Raw genomic sequence first — 21,080 nt, forward strand, 5'->3', positions numbered from 1 at the left:
TTATTAAATATATAATATTTGAATAATATATAAATTATCAATGAAAATATATAAATGTATATAAATATTAGAATTAAGATCTTAAATTATCTCTATAAAAATATATATGCACGTATAATAAAGACCTAATAAATTAATTATTCATTATTACTAATAAAAATATAAAAAAATTAAAGATGAAATAGCTAATTGCAAAAAAACAAACAAACAATCTTAAACGAACGCTATAGCAAATTAACTATATATATATCTCGTTGGCTAACTAATAACTTTCAAAAATCGTATAGTTAAAATAAAATAATATAAAATACTTAATGAAATAATCAATTCATAGTTATATAGTATCAAATAAATACTACAAATATATTTATCAATGGGAAGAATATTACTACCAATTATTGATTTAAAAAGACAATATATAAGTTATAATAATAATTATAAGAAATTTAAAATAACTATCAACAAATATATTTATTTAATACTAAAATTGATGCTATCAATACATGTATATGTATTCATATACAATCAAAGAGCTGCGGAGGAACAGTGGGTAATCAAAAACATCAAACAGAACCCAAAAGTGTTCTATTCCTATGCAAATAAGCATAGAACCACTGTCTCACCCATTGGGCCATTGATTGATGCTAACGGCATTCCCCAACACGATGCTAAAGAAATGGCAGAAATACTGCAGAAACAATACTGCTCTGTCTTTAGTGTTCCCACTGATATTGACGTAAGAGAAGCGAACGAAGTTGACTCCCAACACAAAATTGCAGACATAACCTTCACTCCCACTGACATCGTAGCAGCAATAAATGAGGTCAAATACTACTCTGCTGTAGGCCCTGATAGATTCCCCGCTAGTCTCCTGAAGGAATGTAAACACCAACTTGCAGTCCCTTTGACCAACCTCTGGAGAAATTCGTTAGATGCAGATTATATACCAAAACAGTTTCTATCCCAGTCAGTCATCCCGGTTTTCAAACAGGGAAACAGATCCCTCGCACTCAACTATCGCCCAATCTCACTCACCTCCCACATCATCAAAGTGTTTGAAAGAGTGTTAAGATCAAGGATGGCTGACTTCCTGGAGACCCAGAAACTCCTAAATGCAAATCAGCATGGCTTTCGCTGTGGCAGGGACTGTCTAACACAGCTCTTACACCACATTGAAGATGTACTCAAAGCCTTGGGAACAGGTTCGAACTCTGACGTCATATATCTTGACTTCAGTAAAGCGTTCGACAGGGTAGACCATAATATCCTACTCTCAAAATTGGCAAATGTTGGAATCCGTGGAAAAGTTCTACACTGGATCAAGTATTTCCTGGCGAATAGAACACAACATGTTGTAGTTGATGGAGTCCACTCAAGCCCAGCAAAAGTCACCAGCGGTGTCCCCCAGGGGACTGTCTTGGGTCCGCTACTCTTCATAATCTACATAAACGACCTTTGGCGAATAGAACACAACATGTTGTAGTTGATGGAGTCCACTCAAGCCCAGCAAAAGTCACCAGCGGTGTCCCCCAGGGGACTGTCTTGGGTCCGCTACTCTTCATAATCTACATAAACGACCTTTCCAGTGTCGTACATTACTGCAAAGTGAAAATATTTGCTGATGACACCAAGCTCCAGCAAATCGTCAATGAAGAAGCAGACCGAACTCAACTCCAGTCTGATCTATATGCTGTGAGTCAATGGGCAGACAGAAACAAAATGCAACAGAACGAGGGAAAATTTGAGCTGATGCATTTTGGAAGAAACTCCTCACTAAAACAGCCATACTCTCTTCCTTCAGGGGAACCGCTCACAGCCTCTAACAATATCAGAGACCTGGGTGTAATTGTTGATGACGATCTCAGTTGGAGTGCACACATCAACAAGAAGGTCGATATAGCTCGTAGGATGAGTTCCTGGATCTTAAGAACTGTCCGGTCCAGAGAACAAGGTGTCATCACACCACTTTTCTCCTCCTTTGTACGGCCACACCTTGAATACTGCTGCCCACTGTGGTCTCCCCATACAAGACAAAACATCTCCAGAATTGAGTCACCCCAGAGGGCACTCACTAAACGAATTGAAGGCATGGCTGCTCTCGATTATTGGGATCGCCTTAAAGCCTTGAAACTTTACTCCCTCCAGCGTCGCCGTGAGCGGTACATCATTTGTATGATGTGGAAAATATACCGCCAACTATGCCCAAACGACCTAAACATTAGCTTCAAGGTTCATCCAAGACTTGGACCACGGGCTATACGTCCCCTGCCCAATTCAAGATCACAACATACATGTACACTGCAACATAATTTCTTTTCCTCAACAGGCCCTGCCCTATTTAACATTGTCCCGAGAGAGATCAAAGAGGAAAAGGATCCCATCAACTTTAAACAGAGTCTGGATAGATTCCTTCAAAGAATACTCACTACTTGAACAAAACTGGATACAACTCACCCAACAAGAACACACTACTTGAACAAAACTTGACTTAAACAAAACTTGACTTAAACAGGATTCGAATAATCCTATCAGGTGGTGCTATTAAGTTAGACATGGCCTGGACCAATCTTTGGTCGAAACATATCTAAGTCTAAGTTTATATACATGAAACCTAACTTTAAACAACTCATATAATTGTTAACGAACAATATATCTCATTGGCTAAGTAAAGTCTTACGAATAAACGTAAAGTCTAATAATTATATAGAAAAAATTACGATAATTAGATCATTACATAAACATCAATATTTACATAAAAAAACAATAATATTATACCATAAGACTTATAAAATATTTAAATTTAAAAATTTTTTAATCTTAAGTATGTATATATATACTTAGCTTGGCGAGGTTTTGTGATGTGTATATTTATATATATATAAATATACACATATTTTATTGTGTCTGGGGAGAGTCATCCTCTTTGAGTGCTTTATTACTTTTGACTTTTGACTTTTGCAAGGTGCAATGAAAATTTGAGAAAAAATGAGTAAATAAATGAGTGGAAATCGAACCAGTGAGTGTGTTAAATAATAAAGCACTAAGAGAGAATGACTTTCCCTGGACGCAATAAAACATGCTTCAACACACAAATTCGCATAAAGAATCTTGCAAACCAATACTAAAACAATATATATATATAATAAGGGTACTAAGAAGCACCAACTTTGCTAAAAATAGGAGTCATAAAAAACTCTGAAGCCGCAGGAGTTTTCTATGACTCCTATTTTTAGCAAACTTGGTGCTTCTTAGTACCCTAATTATATCTATTTTTTATATATATTTATTAATTTACCTATAAGTTTTTTATGCTTGCAGCCACTGATATTATTATTTCTTATGAATAATAATGTTCTTTATTTATTTATATATATTGGGTTGGTGCATCATTTTTGTGGCTTTTTTTCAACAAATTTTATTCAACAAAAACAATAACAATATTTAACAAAAACATCTTTAAATGATGGTCTGGCCGTCTGCCAAGCAAATGGGAAGCAGTAATTGAAGTAGATGGTGAACATACTCCAGAATAATCATTTAAAGATGTCTTTGTTACATATTGTTATTGTTTTTGTTGAATAAAATTTGTTGAAAAAAAAAGCCACAATAATTATGCACCAACCCAATATTTATATATATTTAAATATTTAGCTTAAGAATGTGTTAGAATTCAATATATATATGTGCTTATTCTAGCATATAACAGAAACAGCTGTTAAGAAATTAAGTTCATGATGTAATTACCTGTTCCTCTGTCATTTCTTTAATTATATCTGTAAGCGTCACATAGCAGTAATATATTATAATATTTACTGTTGCCTCTGCCTGGCTTTGTGTTTGCCACCCTCTGACCTGTTGGCATTCATGTAAATTTTATGCTGACTACAGTAAGTCAACCATTTCATCATTAGTAAAAATCCCAATAAGCCATTGTTATTCCAGGACAAGGAAGCGTATTATGGGATGTAGTGACAATAATTTTCCCAGCTGTGTATCAATTAGTCAAAGGTTTTTCTTTTTTTGTAGCTTAGTTCTCTTTGTATTGTCACATGATTATTCAAATATGGTTACGAAATAAACTCAGTTGCTTCCACATACTTCAGAACTGGGTTATTTTTATATGACACCAACTGATAGATCAGGTGACTAAGTAGTCCACTGATCTTGCCAGTGTTTTACCTGTGGTTAATTAATTGTTATTGATAGTAACAGTGGAGGAACTGCCTCCTTTGATTTGAGGACTTTTCCATATCCTTCTTCTTTTAAACACCACCAGTGGCCAAGTACCCACTTCTTGTGATAACTTCTCCCCCCCCCGTCTCTTCCTTCTAACAGTCACAGAAATCCTGAACGATGGTCATAGATGTACTCCCTCTCCTCCTCTAAGTCATTAATATATACAACCCTTGGCTAACCAATGCCTTGTAAGTGGATTTAGTAGATGGAAACTGAGTGGAAGCCCATATATATATATATACACACATTTACACATATATGTATGTGTGTGTGTGTATCTGTGTTTGACACCACCATTGCTTGATGACGAGCGTTGGTTTGTTTATGTCCCCATAACTGGTGATGATTTGTTTGACTAAAAATCCTTCCGGGTGGTGCCCCCATCATGGCCATAGTCCAATGACAGAAATTAGTAAAAAAATAAAAATGTATATTTATATATTTATATGTATAATGTATGTTTTATTCTTTTATTCCTTTACTTGTTTCAGTCATTAGACTGCAGCCATGGGAGGGAGGATTGGGTGTAGGGGTCACTGCTGGATTAGAGGTGCTGTTGATGAAAGGAGGAGAGATGAGAGAAGTGAGTGGAAGAGGAGAGGAATGAGACCAGCCTATTTTGAGGAGCAGATGCCACTGTAGTAGTGGTAGAAAAGGCGGAGAGTGAGAGAGAGAGATGGCACAGTACATCTGTTGTGCCCACAGATCCATTTCTTCAGAGGCTAACCTGAGTAGGAACATGGAAACATACATTAAACAGTGTAGCCCTAGATGCTCTATGTTGGGAAAAATACCGCAGGTTAGTCGTGGCTGGAATGTCTTTGACAACAGGTTTGCTAGATCCAAACAGACCTAGGGTTAAACACCTTCTACAGAGTTACAGGGGTAGTCTTTAAACAGATGGCAATATACGTCCATCGGGGTATGTTAGGGTATAACACTGAATGAAAGACTGCTGCTTAATCTCTTGTAAAACTAACATCTTTTTTTAATTAATGGTTAATTAGAACTACACTAATATATGATTCATCATTATATGAACTAATTAGACCACATTAATTAGCTTGGGGTTTATTGCTACTGAACTAATAATGTTCTGTGAATGTAATTATTATATTATGTTATATAATATAATAATTATAAAATATTGTTTAATGACATAATAATTATATAATGAACTCTAATGTACTTATATAATGAAGTTTTCATCATCTCTATCATTATTTAAACTGAAAGAAGTCTGGTGTGTGTGTGTGTATGTGTGTGAAGTTTTTTTTTAAACTGAAGCTGAGAGTTTGCCTTGTGGCTCAAGTTTCATGTGACTGCAATCTTCAGGTGAAATTCCACTTTTCCATATCATCATCATCATCATCATCATTTAACATCTACTCTTCTACTGCCTCCGTTGAGGCAGGTTTATCTATTGCTGGATGCTCTTCCTGTCTCTAACCCTCCAAGCAAGGTAATAATCACACACACCCCTCCGCCACCTCACTCAGTCTATCAAACAACAAACAGTCCAGTAAACTGGAAGCAAGTGATCGAGCCTTTTGATTACCAAGATTACATAACATGTCAAAAAGACCCCAGACATGTTTTTGTTATTCCACTGTATGCAGAGAACATCGCCGTTGCCAACAGCAACACTGTTCACAGTCAGTGAACACACACGAGGGTGGGGCGAGGGAGTGGAGAATGTAGACTCACTCACGCAAGCACCCACCCACACACACATGCATATTTTTAGTTTTTACTGGCTTCAGTCATTGGACGGCAGCCATGCTGGGACACCACCCCTGAAGAGTTTTAGTCAAGCAAATCAACTCCAGTACTTATTTTCTTAAAGTCTGGTTCTTATTCAATTTGGTTCAGCACCTGTTGTCAAGTGGTGGTGTGGGGAGAGGGAACAAGTACAAATAGAAAGGCACACACACACACACACACATCATTATCATCATCATCGTTTAGCGTCCGCTTTCCATGCTGGCATGGGTTGGACAGTTCAACTGGGGTCTGGGAAGCCAGAAGGCTGCACCTGGCCCAGTCTGATCTGGCAATGTTTCTACGGCTGGATGCCCTTCCTGGCGCCAACCACTCTATAAGTGTAGTGGGTGCTTTTTACGTGCCACAAACACGGAACGTGATAAATAAAAGGGTTTCTATAGAATTTCCCATGTATCAAATCACTCACAAGACATTGGTCAGCCTATGGCTAAAATAAAGTAGAAAACACTTGCCTAAGGCACTGCACAGTGGGACTGAACCTGAAGCCTTGTGGTTGCAAAGCAAGCTTCTCAGACCACACAGCCATGAGCTATAACAGGCTTCATCACATTTTCATTTAAATCACTTAATACTGGATAACCAAGTGATGTAAATGAATATCTTTCATCAAAGTTTCATATTAATTTATGTTCCAAACACCAGGTTAATAAGGACAAAGTTATTTCGGTTAATTCTTCATTATTTTCAAAATTAATTGAAAGAAAAGTAGTGTATTTTATTATAAATATAGCAACAAAAGAGCTAAAGTGATCTACATTAAAAAACTTCCTTCCAAATTCCATGTTAATTTATGTTTCAAATATCAGCTTAATAACTTTAGAGTTATTTCAATAAATTCTTTGTTATTTTTGAAATTAGCTGAAAGAAAGTCGGTGTATTTCAATAGAATACAGTAACAAAAGATTTGAGATAGACTTGAGCTGAACTAAAAACCTTCCATCAAAATTCCATGCTAATTTATGTTCTAAATACCAGCTTAATAATGACAAAAATATTTCAATAAATTTTCAAAATTAATTGAACCAAAAGCAGTGTATTTTCAGCAGAAACATTGTAACAAACCAGTTAATGATCTTTATAAAACTAAAATGCATTGTTTAATCAGGTTTTCTGCTTCCAACTTGTGAAATAAATCTCTTCATTCTGATAACGACTGTTTATTTTTAGGGAAATAACAGTTGGCTTTCACTGTTTGTTTCTATGATTTATCAAACGAGTTCTATTCATATTGATTTTTTCTCATGAACCAAATACTAAAACTTTGCTGACCTCAAGCCAAAAAAGGGAGCCTCTATGTAGTCATTTGGTATGCTAGAAATAACAACCAAATTTGTTTTGAATCACCTCCTACTGTCTTTGACAAAAAATAAAGGAGGAAATGAAGACCACGGCACTGCTGGACTTTGAACCAGAGATGTTGTGAGACATAAATAAACATTACAAATACATTTCATCTAACACAACACCATTTCTCCCCGGGAACTCCAAAGCTAGTGATTCACAACCATTTTTTGCCTATGGTCTCCTTTTTGATTCCTATTCTACTTAGGTGGACCCTCATAGCTATTTGATGTTTAAAAAATTCCCATTACATTTTTATAATTAAATATTGTTACGAATTGTACAAAAAAATTGTTAAAATATTTTGTGTATTGTTAGAAGTATAGCCAATTTATTGCACATGAACTGTAACAACAAAATCTTATATGGACCCCTGTTGAGAACCAATGCTCTAAGCCAGGGCTGGCCAAATCTGTGGCCTGCGGTCCACAGACTCTTATCTTGCAGCCCACTTGATGCTTTCTTGAAGTATTGTTAATTTCAAAATAAAATTGTTTGTGTGAAACATTTGTCTCAAAATAAAGAACTTTCTGTGATTAAAGTGGCCCACAATGGAATTTGAGTTGGCCAGGCCTGCTCTGAGCAGTCATTTAATCTGCTAGAAACAACAACCAAATTTATCTCAAAACACCTCCTATTGTCTTTACCAAAAATAGAAATAGGAAGGACACATGCACTGCTGGATTTTGAACCAGAGATGTGGGACACAAATAAACATTGTAAATGCATTTCATCCGGCACAATACCATTCCTCTCTCCATACATGCACACACACACACACACACACACGCAGTGGTTATCTTCTCAGCACTTGTGGTTAGTCCGGTGGAGGAAATGCTAGATTCAAAAGGTGTTTCTAATGAAAAAGTTTTTATTGCATTTCTGCGATTCACATCAGATTATTTATCTATTTTAAAACAAGGTCTACCTGTTGTTGTTTTGTGTGTGTGTGTAGTTTAATCAATACAAGATGGCTATTGACCAAGATCAATATTTCTCTCAAACCTCCCCCACTAACCCTTACCTACAACCCCCTTTACATGACAGCAGCAACATTTGAAGGTTATCTGAAGCAGCTTTTGGTTTTACTCATGCTAAAATTAAGGTCATTCCACTTCGTTTCAGTCTATTTCGAGATCTTTCTGCCAAAGTTAGCTGCTGTTGTTCTTGCTTTTGTTATTGTTGTTGTTGTTGTTTTTTCTTGTTTTTTTGTCTATGATTCATTAAAAGTAATTTTACGTTGCCTCAGTTTCACAAAGCTGTCAGAAATAAGTACCAGCCAAGCTGTTCTCTAGAAACTTCCTTTCCTAGATAAACATAGACTTACAGTCCCAGTCCAGTTACAAGTTTATCTGCTCAGCCAATCTGTTCATTCATTTATCTTTTTAATCTGAATGATAAGGTTTTCTTTTGTTTTACGTAAGCTTTTTATTTGAATCTTTGAAGATTTATTGTTATTTACCTTGATTCATTTAGCTGTGAAATGCTGGGAGAAAGTTCACTAAAGTAGCCTAGCAACATATCCCATGGCAGATAACTACCACTTGTCTATTTAAAACTATGGAACCCAGAGTTAGTCATTGAACCCACCTCCACATCTGCCACCCATATATTCTTCTGGTTTGTGGGAGCATTAACTTGTCTAAGGCATCAAATGTAAAATAAGACCCAGTCTCTTTAGATATGTTTTGTCGGTGGGTGTGTGGGTGGGATTTCTGAGATTGGAGAGTTGAAAACATGGCTACAATTTGTCTGTGAACTACATTTTTGGCCCATCGAAGTATCTTAAAGATGTGTGGTAAAAAGCTTGCTTCCCAACAGCATGGTTCCAGGTTCAGTTCCACTGCATGGTGCCTTGGGCAAATGCCTTCTACCACAGCCTCGGGCCGACCAAAGCCTTGTGAGTAGATTTGGTAGGCTGAAACTGAAAGAAGCCTGTTGTATGTATGTGTGTGTGTGTGTGTGTATATATATATATATATATATATATATATATATATATATATATATATATATATATATATATATATATATATATTCCAAGAGGAATCGGTACTAGATATGTCGAAACAATTGTTGTGATTAATAATATATTCTTGTATATTCCATCTTCTGTCTTTCACTTGTTATGTATGTATGTATATATATATATATATATGTATGTATGTATGTATGTATGTATGTATGTATGTGTGTATGTATGTGTGTGTGTGTGTGTGTGTGTTTGTATATATATATATATATATGTTTGTATATATATATGTGTGTGTGTGTGTATGTATATGTATGTATGTGTATGTATATGTATGTGTAAGTATATATATATACATGTGTATATATACATACATACATACATATATATATATATCCTTGTAAATTGTTGAAGGATTAACATTTGAAAAGATAAGGTGACTCTAAGATGGATTAACTTATCAATGTGGATTTGGTTCTTTTTGTAGATGCTTTGTGGGCAGTTTGATAAACTCGGTGGTAGATAAATCTGATCAGATGAACTTTACAGTGGAAAAAACAAAAAAAAGCTCCCCATTGTTGCTTTATTTATCTCCATATCATATTTATTTGGTTTGGTAGTCCTTCTCTCAACTGCTGTTAGATACCAATGCACAGCTATTAGCATTTATGTATTTTACTCCTAGTGATTATATAATGACGAGTGACTTTCATTAACGAATAACTCTGTACACACATCGTTATATAATCACTTGATATTACACAAAGTGTCTCAGTATTAGTAGGTAGGTGAGCAATATAAATGTAATAAAAGATAGACTGTAATTGGAATCATTGAGAGAATTTGCTTTGTCTTGACCTGCTAGAAGTAGCAGTCATGTTTCAAATTACATCTAGCATACCATATTTCTAAAGGGTGGGAACATTGGATAATGCAGTGTAAGACAAACTGCATGGAAAGATGGATTAGTTATGGCTAGAATATTCTGCGATATTCAGCAACACAGCGTAATGATTAAACAAGGCAATTAGGCTTTGGTTTTATCCAAAGATAATTGGAATACTGTTGCTTGAACAGGAAACTTGAGTTGTTGTCAGGCACCATCTGCGTTTTTGCATATATTAAGTCAAAATGTGTGTGTGTATAAGAAAAGCAGTGAATTGGTAGTCCTTACAAGCACTGGATAGAATACCTTGTGGCAAGTTCAACTCCCATTTCATTCGTTCAAGGTCAATAATAAGTAAAAGTACCAATGATGACAGAGTGGCAGGATTGTTAGGGCGTTCTGAGATGAAATGTTTTGGAGTATCTATTCTAGTTCTTTGCATTCTGGGATTGAATTCTTCACCACACTGGTATCTCATCAGTGGTAAAAGTTACTGTGGAACACTTGTATTAAGTCCTCCAGAACAGAGAGACTGCCTTTGAAATTCCAATGAGCACAAAAACTAATATGGCAAAAGTTCTTAAAGAATACTGTATATATATATATGTGTGTGTGTGTGTATATATATATATATATATATATATATATATGTGTGTGTGTGTGTATACACACACACACACACACACACATATATATATATATATATATATATATATATATATATACAGTACTGTGCAAATGTCTTCAGCCACTTAAAACTATTGTAAATATCTACTTACTGCCAATTTACAAGTGCATGTTTTGCATTTACAGATGAAACATTGGCCCTGTTAGAGTAATTTCCATACCTAATCATTATATTTTGTAGTAGGGGTTCTGAATGAGAGGGGAAGATGTGAGACGACCACCAAAAATGGCTGTGCAAAAGTTTTTGGTCACCTCACATAAACCAATCAAAATACAGTGTTTTAAAACAGAAAATTGTCTATAATGAAAATTTATTACACAATGTTCATTTCAAGAAGCTATTGTACATTGTTAATATTTCATGTAATTCCCTTAGCTTGAATAATTGCTTCAATACACCTGGGAAGAGATGCATACAAATCCTTCACCATCATCACAGGTATGAGATGCCATTCTCTGTGACTGAACTCGCACAACTCTTCACGATTGCATGGATTCTTCTGATGAACTCTTTTCTTTAGTTCTGTCCACATCTGCTCAATGATTTTTAAGTCAGGGCTCTAAGCTGGCCAATTTTTCAATACAGTAACACCGTCATCAGCTAGACTCTATTGTGTTGCACACAATCTGTAGCGTGGAACTCTGTCATGCTGAAAAATCTCACCTTCATCCAAGTCTGGTATCAAATTGTCCATCAGCAATGGGATGTATTTGGCACTATTCAAAATGCCATCAATTTTAACCAACTTTCTTGAACCATCACTTTTTATGTATCCCCAAACCATCAGACTCTTACCTCCAAACTTCACTGTTTTTGTTGTGTAATGTGGATCATTTCGCTTTCTAATAAGTGAGAATTTGTGAGAAGGCCTCCAGGAAAGTAAAACGACCCTCATTACATGACGACAAGGCCAATGTTTCATCTGTGAAAAATACAATGCAAAACATCCTCTTATAAGTTGGCAATTAGTAGGAATTTACAATAGTTTAAACTAGCCGAAGACTTTTGGATGGTACTGTATATATACATATATATAATATATATATATAGTATCAATGGCACATAAAATATACCCAATACAGTCTGTTAAGTGGTTGACATTAGGAAGGGCATCCAGCCATAGAAAACTTTCCACAACAGACAACTGGAGTTTGCTGTTATGCAATGAAATATGGCGACTAACACCATATCATAGTATCAACAAGACCATCAGATGTTGTTATACACTGTTGACCCCATTTCCTCACATTGTTTTAGCTTTTAAGATGACTCCACCCCACTGGCTTGATTGACAGGCCCTTTTTCATCTCTTTAGTTCAGCTAGTTTCCAACTTAGAGCAAACGGACTATGTGCTTGGTTCAGTGAAGCAGTCCTCCTGTAGGGTCAGTTGTCTGGTACCTTTGTAGCTAATTTGGACCTGCCAGGGCATACACTCCTTCTACTATAGCTATTGACCAACCATTACCCCTGTTGTACCACTATGAAGCACTGACGTAAGAATTTGCAGCAGATAGGTGAGTGTGTGTGTGTGTGTGTGTGTGTGTGTGTGTGTGTGTGTGTGTGTCTGATGATGTGAGCCTCCATCTTCAATGATGGGGAGTAAGTTATTTAATTAACTGATTTATTTGCTCCTGAATTAACATGTCAGTGACTGAGGCATTCCACACCCACATGTACCCTTAATATAAGTCTCAGGTGCACACATGCGTGTGTGTGTATGTGCATGCATGTATTGTGAGTGAGAGAGAGGGAGAAAGCAGTATCTGTGAACAATTGTTTGTTGCCAGAATTGTTTTACCTGTCTGTACAGGTAGTCAAATTGATTAGATAACATCACCCTCCTTTCTCTTTACTAATTCTGATTAGATTTGTTCAATATCTATATGTCTGTTCTTGATAGAATTTCATAGATCTATTCCCATGCATTTTCCATTATACTGATGCACTCCACTCCACTAATCCCTGGCTTTAGCAGAAATTCGCCTAGTTTCTAACAGTTTGCCTCCCTTTAAGGTACTTGTAAACACTCCATTTGAAATATTCTAAAGTTTGCCTCCTGACAAGGTACTCTAAAATCACTTACCTTCCAGTGAGGTACTCTAAGAAGTTTACCTCCTGACTGATCAGGTTTCGGTGATGAATGAATTAGGGCACTGGTTCTCAACTATTTTTTGCTCAGGGACTCCTTTCATTCCTATTTTCCTCTACTGGACCTCCATGTTTTAAAAAAATTGTTTTATATTTTTATAATTAAATATTAAAGGAATTGTATTCAAGAAATTGTGAAAATAATTTGTGTATTTTTGAAATAGGACCAATTTATTACATGTAAACTTTAACAACAAAACATTATATGGGCCCCAGTTGAGAATCACTGTATTAGGGTTTAGAGTACCTTAACAGGAGGTAAAGGGTGCACCAAAATCTGACCAGTCGTTTATTTCCTTTACATCATCCTTCTCCCATATTTCTTTTCTCTTTTCTCTTTCTTCTCCTTCCCACTTCTTTCTCTCAACCAATTCCTTGGTTATTTAGGGAGTGGAGTGGGAGTCATTGTTGGGGTTTCTTTATAGTATTTACCTCTGTTCTTAGGATTAATTCCGACATGTTGTACACCCACCCAACCTCTCTCACCTCCCCCTCTTTCTTTCTCTAGTTATTTTGTAAACTCCCCTCCCCCCTACTCCCTTCTCCTTCTCCGTATTCTTCCGACTATGGAGTATGAATTCAGGGTAGCAATTGTTTCCATTTCAGGGTGTCATAGAACTGAAGGACTCTCATGGCATTGACAGCAACACTGAGACTCGCATCCAGTACTTCTTGGACCGGTTCTACATGAGCAGGATCAGTATAAGAATGCTTATCAACCAACACAGTGAGTAAACTTCAGGCACCACATGGCTGATACATGCATACACTTTCTCTCTCTCTCTCTCACCCACATGTGCGCATCCATTTACATACACTCTTGCATGCATCCATACACACTCTCTCTCTCTCTCTCTCTCTCTTATCACCATTTTCACATCAACCCTTTGGCGCTTGAATGGGTCACACAAGATTCATTGGAGTAGATTTTCTATGGCCGGATGCCCTTCCTGTCACCAACCCTCAACTGTTTCCAGGTAAGGTAGTATTTCTCCATGGCCAGACATGTTTTCGTCAGAGACTGGAGACAAAGGACACTGCTTGCATGACAGTGTCCTTTGTTTACAAACATACATACACACACGTGCACACATACACACACACATGCACACATACACACATACATGCACACAAACAAAAGTGTGGATATGTGTTTGACTATGTATATTTATTTATTTATACATGTGTGTGTATGTGTGCGATCATGTAAAAGTGTATGTATATATGTATATGTGTATATGTTATGTGTATGTATAGGCACAGGAGTGGCTGTGTGGTAAGTAGCTTGCTAACCAACCACATGGTGGCATCTTGGGCAAGTGTCTTCTGCTATAGCCCCGGGCCGACCAATGCCTTGTGAGTGGATTTGGTAGGCGGAAACTGATAGAAGCCCGTCGTATATATGTATATATATATATATGTGTGTGTCTGTGTTTGTCCACCTAGCATTGCTTGACAACCGATGCTGGTGTGTTTACGTCCCCGTCACTTAGCGGTTCGGCAAAAGATACCGATAGAATAAGTACTGGGCTTACAAAGAATAAGTCCCGGGGTCGATTTGCTCGACTAAAAGGCGGTGCTCCAGCATGGCCGCAGTCAAATGACTGAAACAAGTAAAAGAGAGTAAAGAGTTTATATGTGAGTATATCTGTGTTTGCTCTTATATGTGTGTGTGTGTGTGTGTGTGTGTAATTTCCCTCATTTTTCTTTTTTCTTTCTGTAAATTAGTCTTCCTAAACTTTTGTTCCTTAGATGCCGTATCAGACTAATGTTTTATATTCGTACATACACATGTATGCACACACACACACACACATATATATATATGTCCCTTCAAGCATCTGTTTTACTTTCAGCTCTCCTGTTTGGCTCCCAGCTTGCCCAGAATAATCGTCACATTGGTTGCATTGACCCCAACTGTGCAGTTTTAGATGTTGTCAAAGGTGAGTTAACATGGCTCTTTCTTCTGGCTCACTTTCAATATCATCATCGTCATCATCGCCATCATAGTTGAAATTGTGCAGAAGTGTCGTATGTCCACTTTGCCTTTCACCCTTTCGGGCTCAATGAAATTAGTACCAGTTATGCACTAGGGTCCTGTTATTGATTTCCCCCTCCTCTGAAGTTGCTAGCCTTGTACCAGAATGTGAAATTGTTATTAAGGTGGTGAACTGGCAGAATTGTTGGCAGGCTGGGCAAAATGCTTAGTGGTATTTCGTCTGTCTTTACATTCTGAGTTCAAATCCCACCAAAGATCACTTTGCCTTTCATCCTTTCGGGGGTTAATAAAATAAGTACCAGTTGAAAACTGGGGTCGATTTAATTGACTCAGCCCCTCTCCCAAACTTGCTGGCCTTGTGCTAAGATTTGAAATCAATATGTGTAACACTGTTTTTATTTTTCCCCTCATTTTTTTTCTCTTGTAGATTCCTATGAGAATGCCAAGTTCCTCTGTGACCAGTATTATCTCAATGCTCCAGAAGTGGAAATCAAGACACATAATGCCACAGGTAAGTTTGTGTTCGGGATGCTCTTCCAGTTGGTAACCAGCTTGCACCTGCTTCCACTGAAGATTGGGAATGAATGGCACCATTTTTATGACAGTGGCACTCATTTACAGCTATCACACAATGTTAAAGCAAGGATACAGTAACACACACATACATATGTATACATTCATGCATATGTGACAGGCTTCTTTCAGTTTCCATCTACCAGATCCACCCACAAGGCTTTGGGAAACCCAGGGCTAAAGTAGAAGATACTTGTTTAAAGTGTCACACTGTGGAACTGAAACCAAAACCTTATGGTTGGGAAGCAAACTTCTTAACCATATACCCACATCTGCAGACATATGTATGTGCGAGTGTGTGTGTATATACATGTATGTGCCTGTCTGTTTACATTTACACCCCACCACCAATCATCATTGTGCTGCAACTGGTGTTGTTTTCATTTCTTTTGTCAGCAATTCATCTCCTGGCTTTGCTCCTTTGAAGTCTTGTGGAATAAGAGATCCCATTCTTGAAAAACAAATTCGGGTTAGTGACAAGGAGGGCACCCAGCTGTAAAACAATGCTTCAGCAATATATCTATCTAACCTATGCTGGCATGGAAAAACATAAGTAAAACAAATTCTGTAGTCTCTGTCGTAACTAGAGACAATCCAGTGAACCTTCAGCTGGTTGGCCTACACTCTGTTGACTCCTCCTGTTGAATACTCCTGGATACAGGGTGCAGCAAAAATTAATCTCAGATTCACCTTAGTTGATAAACATTTCAACATCAAACACACAGTATGCACTGCTCCAAATTATGGTCATAATGGGGAAAAAAATAGTAAGATATTAGCTACAGGAAGACACCATTATCACCTGAGTAAATTCATTAGCACCACATCAATCACTATGCAGAATTTGGGAGGTTTTTCTGCCACACTTTGTAAAAGAACTTTAAAATGTACCCTTTCTCATCAAACTCTTTTGTGCCAGGTAACATGATAACACACCTGTGTTTATTCCTTCTCTTTTCTCTAGTGCCAGACCAAAAAGAAGACATTCGTATGGTCTATGTTCCATCACATTTATATCATATTTTGTTTGAACTCTTCAAAGTAAGTCATTTCTGCTTTTATTATTATTCATTTATTTATTTTCAGTAATTATCAACTTAATCAATTATGAAATCATCTCCCACTCTTCTAAAAGTGAGTTGTCAATGTAGCTCTTCTACAGCAAGAAACCTATTCTGCTCTGGCCATTTCTCTCATATCTTACCATTCTCTATTCTTTATCCTCCTAGCATGAGGTTGTCCCCAATTCCCTAAAGGCTGTAGTCTTGCTAGTTGCCTGGCAACTTCACTAGTTCTGGAGGCATGAAAAAAGCACCCAGTACATGCAGTAAAGTGGTTGGCATTAGGAAGGGCATCCAACCATAGAAACCATGTCAAACAAACACTGGAGCACAGTGCTTGGGCCCATTGGATTCCAGCATGGAACATGGATGTTAAATGAGGAGGAAGGCGGCAGTAGCAACAACAACGACAATTTTGGTGTAAGACATGAAATCAGTCTGGAAAAGTGTTGGCCTTGAGACAGATGGATCCAACTTATAGCAGCAGCAAAGTAGTAAAACGTATTGACACAAACAAGAGAGCCACTACATGATAACTCGGTTTGCTAGAAATATTAGCCAAATATCCCCTCAAACTACACACTACCATCTTAAAAGGACAGTAGTTTGTGGTTTGATGGAGTATTTTGTATCTGTCTATTTCTTTTCTTTGAGTCACAGTATGATCAATTCATTTGTCTGTCTCATGTTTTGAGTCACAATATTATTGAGCATACAACAGTTTGATCTGTTCATTTCCTATTACAATTCACTGTTAAATGTATTCTATTGTCCCCAGTTTTTAGTTTGTCTCTCATGATCCACACAAAAACGACACCTGCTCCATCAGTTGATGCTAACAGTTGTATTGCCTACATGAGTGTACGATACACTATTGTTACTCTGTCTTCCAGAAATATCCTTCCTAACTCCCTCAAATCACACCTCGTTGTCCTTAAAACAAAGGCTACTGTGAATAATGTGGATCTCAAGTATGCTGTGCTTGAAAATGGTGGGGGTAATTTAAATAACATAATCTAAGATATGTATGTGTAAAAAGACGGGATGACCTCAGATGAAGCATCATGGATCATAGAATCTGCTGGATCAGGTCTTGCCTGGAAGCTAAACAACAGCATCACTCTCCATCAGCACAACTTATCAACAAAACAAGATGTAACCAGTTTAAGCTAGATATAACCAATTTAACTCTTTAGTGTTTAAACTGGTTATATCTGGCTGAAATATTGTTCCTGCTTTATTTTCAAAGCAGCCAGAGCTGGCCTCTCGCACCTAATCTGCAATTTCAATCTAAAAATAAACATGAACAATCATATCATCAAAATCTCAAGGTTATGAGATAATGCAGGATTAATTCAAAACAATGTGCCTTAGAGTCAATGTAGCAAAGACCAAAGTCCTAGTAAGTAGGAAGGCAAACACACCACACACCCCTTCAGGTAGGTGGCCCTGCTCGATCTGTAAAAAAGGTGTAGGTAGAAACTCCATAAGATGTACCCAGTGTAAGCTATGGACACATAAGAGGTGCAGCACCATCAAAGGAAAATTAACCAAGAAGATAGCTTTCGTGTGCGGCAGAAACACAAGGACAATAGACACCATTGATACTCAGAAAACAGATTCCATTACACCCCTGAGAGAGAAACTAGTAGTTGATAGTTTCCGCTACCTGAGTGACCAAGTTAGTAGCGGGGGTGGATGGTCAGAGAGTGTTACCACTAGAATAAGAATAGCCTGGGCAAAGTTTAGAAAGCTCCTACCCCTACTGGTGACAAAGGGTCTCTCACTCAGAGTGAAAGGTAGATTGTACAACGCATGTGTGTGAACTGCCATGCTTCACGGTAGTGAAACATGGGCCATGACTGCAGAGGATATGCGTAGGCTTGAAAGAAATGAAGCTAGCATGATCTGCTGGATGTGTAATGTGAGTGTGCATACACGACAGAGTATAAGTGCCCTGAGAGAAATGCTGGACATAAGAAGCATCGGATGTGGTGTGCAAGAGAGACGTCTGCGCTGGTATGGTCATGTACTACGGATGGATGAGGAGAGATGTGTGAAGAAGTGCCACTCCCAAACAGTTGAAGGAATCTGGGGTAGATGTAGACCCAGAAAGACATGGGATGAGGTCTCACAGAGGCAATGACGAAAGACCGAAACCTCTGGAAATATGCTGTGACTGTGAAGACCCGACAAATAATGTGAGTTCATGGCTGTTTCCTGCACCAGCTTCACATAGAAAACCCCAGCCCATCCAAAGTGTTTTGGACCGCAGGATGGCCTGCTGTACTTACCTTGTATCATAGGGCGACCTGCTGTGCTTGAGGAGACCTGTTGAGTCAAGTACATCACCATCAACATCAAAAATCAAATGGAAATTGTAATTGTGATACCTGTGCCGGTGGCACGTAAAATGCACCATCCGTACGTGGCCGATGCCAGCGCTGCCCTTGACTGGTTTCCGTACTGGTGGCATGTAAAAAGCACCAACTGATTGTGGCCGGTGGCATGTAAAAAGCACCCACTACACTCACGGACTGGTTGGCGTTAGGAAGGGCATCCAGCTGTAGAAATACTGCCAGATCAGACTGGAGCCTGGTGCAGCCTCCTGGCTTCCCAGACCCCGGTCAAATTGTCCAACCCATGTTAGCATGGACAACGGACGTTAAACGATGATGATGATTTGACAGAGTAATCTGAATGCAGAAGGATTAAACTGGATATAACCAGTTTAAACTCGTGACACTTTCTTTTTTTGTTTTCTGACTTTAGCTAGTTTCATTGAATGTTGACGAATAAATCCAGTTACAAATCTCCGCTGTGATCTGGTGCTTTCTTGAAGCTTTGCTGCAACCATCTGGCAGAGGTGACAATCAAGGCAGCCATACTCATACCTATCCCCATCCTCCACGTCCACATGGACATGCTTGTGTCTGCCACTGTCTGGAAACTTGTGAATCAGCAATGGAGTGACAATCATGCGCTAGGTGACCATCACACCCCAAGGGGCCCCCCAACAACTATGCTGGAAGAGAGTGTGCAAAGGTTGGCCTTGCTGTAGGTTCGTAGCAAGCGACCAGCAGAGGTAGCTGCGAGCATGTACTCATGTACCTTCTCTTTCCAGGCCTGAGCACAAGCATACCCCAGTTTTGGTAGCGCATACTCAGAGTTTTTAGTGCCTTAATATTTATGCAACTTTGTACCTGAAGTAATTTCTTGGGCATCTTATTTATATACCATCAAATACATTAATTTATATTGATATATAATATGTGTGTGTTGTTCTTTGACAATTCTTTCCATTAAACCAAAATATAATGCTAAAGAGAATATTCTTGCTGTCATTTGTAGAATGCCATGAGAGCTGTTGTTGAGTATCACCCCGAAGACATGGAACTGCCAAAGTTAAATGTCGGCATCACCAAAGGAGATGAAGATGTGACTATAAAGGTTCAGTATAGCTATCTATCTATCTCTCTGTCTATCTATCTATCTATCTCTCTGTCTATCTATCTATCTATCTCTCTGTCTGTCTATCTATCTACCTATCTATCTATCTATCTATCTATCTACCCACCCATATGCATACACATACACACACACACACACACACCACACACACACACACCACACACACACCACACACACACACACACACACACACACACACACACTATATTTGGGCTTATAACTGAGAGAAAGATTATTCAATACATGAAGCAGAGTTTAAATTCTTCAATTGCATATACTGGATTTTTAATCAGTTGAGTGGTTATTTGCAACCATCAGTGAGTGTTTTATTCACCTTCTCTTATGCCAGAGACAACAAATTCTCATTCAAGCAAGTGACTAGTTGCAAGTGTGCAGCATTGAAAAGGCCCAAAAAGGCCAAAATGCATCGGGTGCTTTTGCTGGCCACTGCGGGGATTTTTGTCTCTCTTTGATATTTACTATTATTTTAACATAGTAAACCCATAAGAGATGTTATTTCAAAACAAATACTGCGGTGTCTATCCTATTGAATCTGTATGATCCATCGATGGCTATTCTTACAAGAATTGTTATAAAACATTCTGTATCTTTGAAACTGATGCAAGATATTCCTTCTGTTTCTTGTAGATGAGTGACCAAGGAGGCGGCATTCCTCGGAGTAAGTCCGACTTGTTGTTCCATTACATGTATTCCACTGCACCACAACCAATGCGATCAGAGAATGGGTCAGCACCACTGGTAAGTCTTCCCATCCTCCTCCTCTCTCTCTCCCTTTTCTGTTCTCATGGACATTTATTGTTGTTTCATTTTAAAGCCAGGAATTTCTTGTTGTTTAGCCATAGGCTATCCCTGATTAAGTAGAACTGTGATCAGAGGCATTCCAGCCACGGCCAGCTTA

General features: G+C 37.9%; 1 protein-coding gene across 4 annotated transcripts in view; it reads left to right on the forward strand.

The window, feature by feature from the left end:
* LOC115220766 (pyruvate dehydrogenase (acetyl-transferring) kinase, mitochondrial) overlaps positions 1 to 21,080 on the forward strand; it is a 139,079-nt gene that overhangs the window by 108,406 nt on the left and 9,593 nt on the right. For all 4 annotated transcript variants that reach the window (XM_036510280.1, XM_029790907.2, XM_036510279.1 and 1 more), the window contains exons 5-10: positions 13,664 to 13,784; positions 14,914 to 15,000; positions 15,484 to 15,567; positions 16,594 to 16,670; positions 20,042 to 20,140; positions 20,810 to 20,920. In XM_036510280.1, coding sequence (XP_036366173.1) covers positions 13,664 to 13,784; positions 14,914 to 15,000; positions 15,484 to 15,567; positions 16,594 to 16,670; positions 20,042 to 20,140; positions 20,810 to 20,920 — 579 coding nt within the window. The remainder of the gene's footprint in view (positions 1 to 13,663; positions 13,785 to 14,913; positions 15,001 to 15,483; positions 15,568 to 16,593; positions 16,671 to 20,041; positions 20,141 to 20,809; positions 20,921 to 21,080) is intronic.

This window comes from Octopus sinensis, linkage group LG17 (genome assembly GCF_006345805.1).
Source record: "Octopus sinensis linkage group LG17, ASM634580v1, whole genome shotgun sequence".
NCBI classification, from domain to species: Eukaryota; Metazoa; Mollusca; class Cephalopoda; order Octopoda; family Octopodidae; genus Octopus; species Octopus sinensis.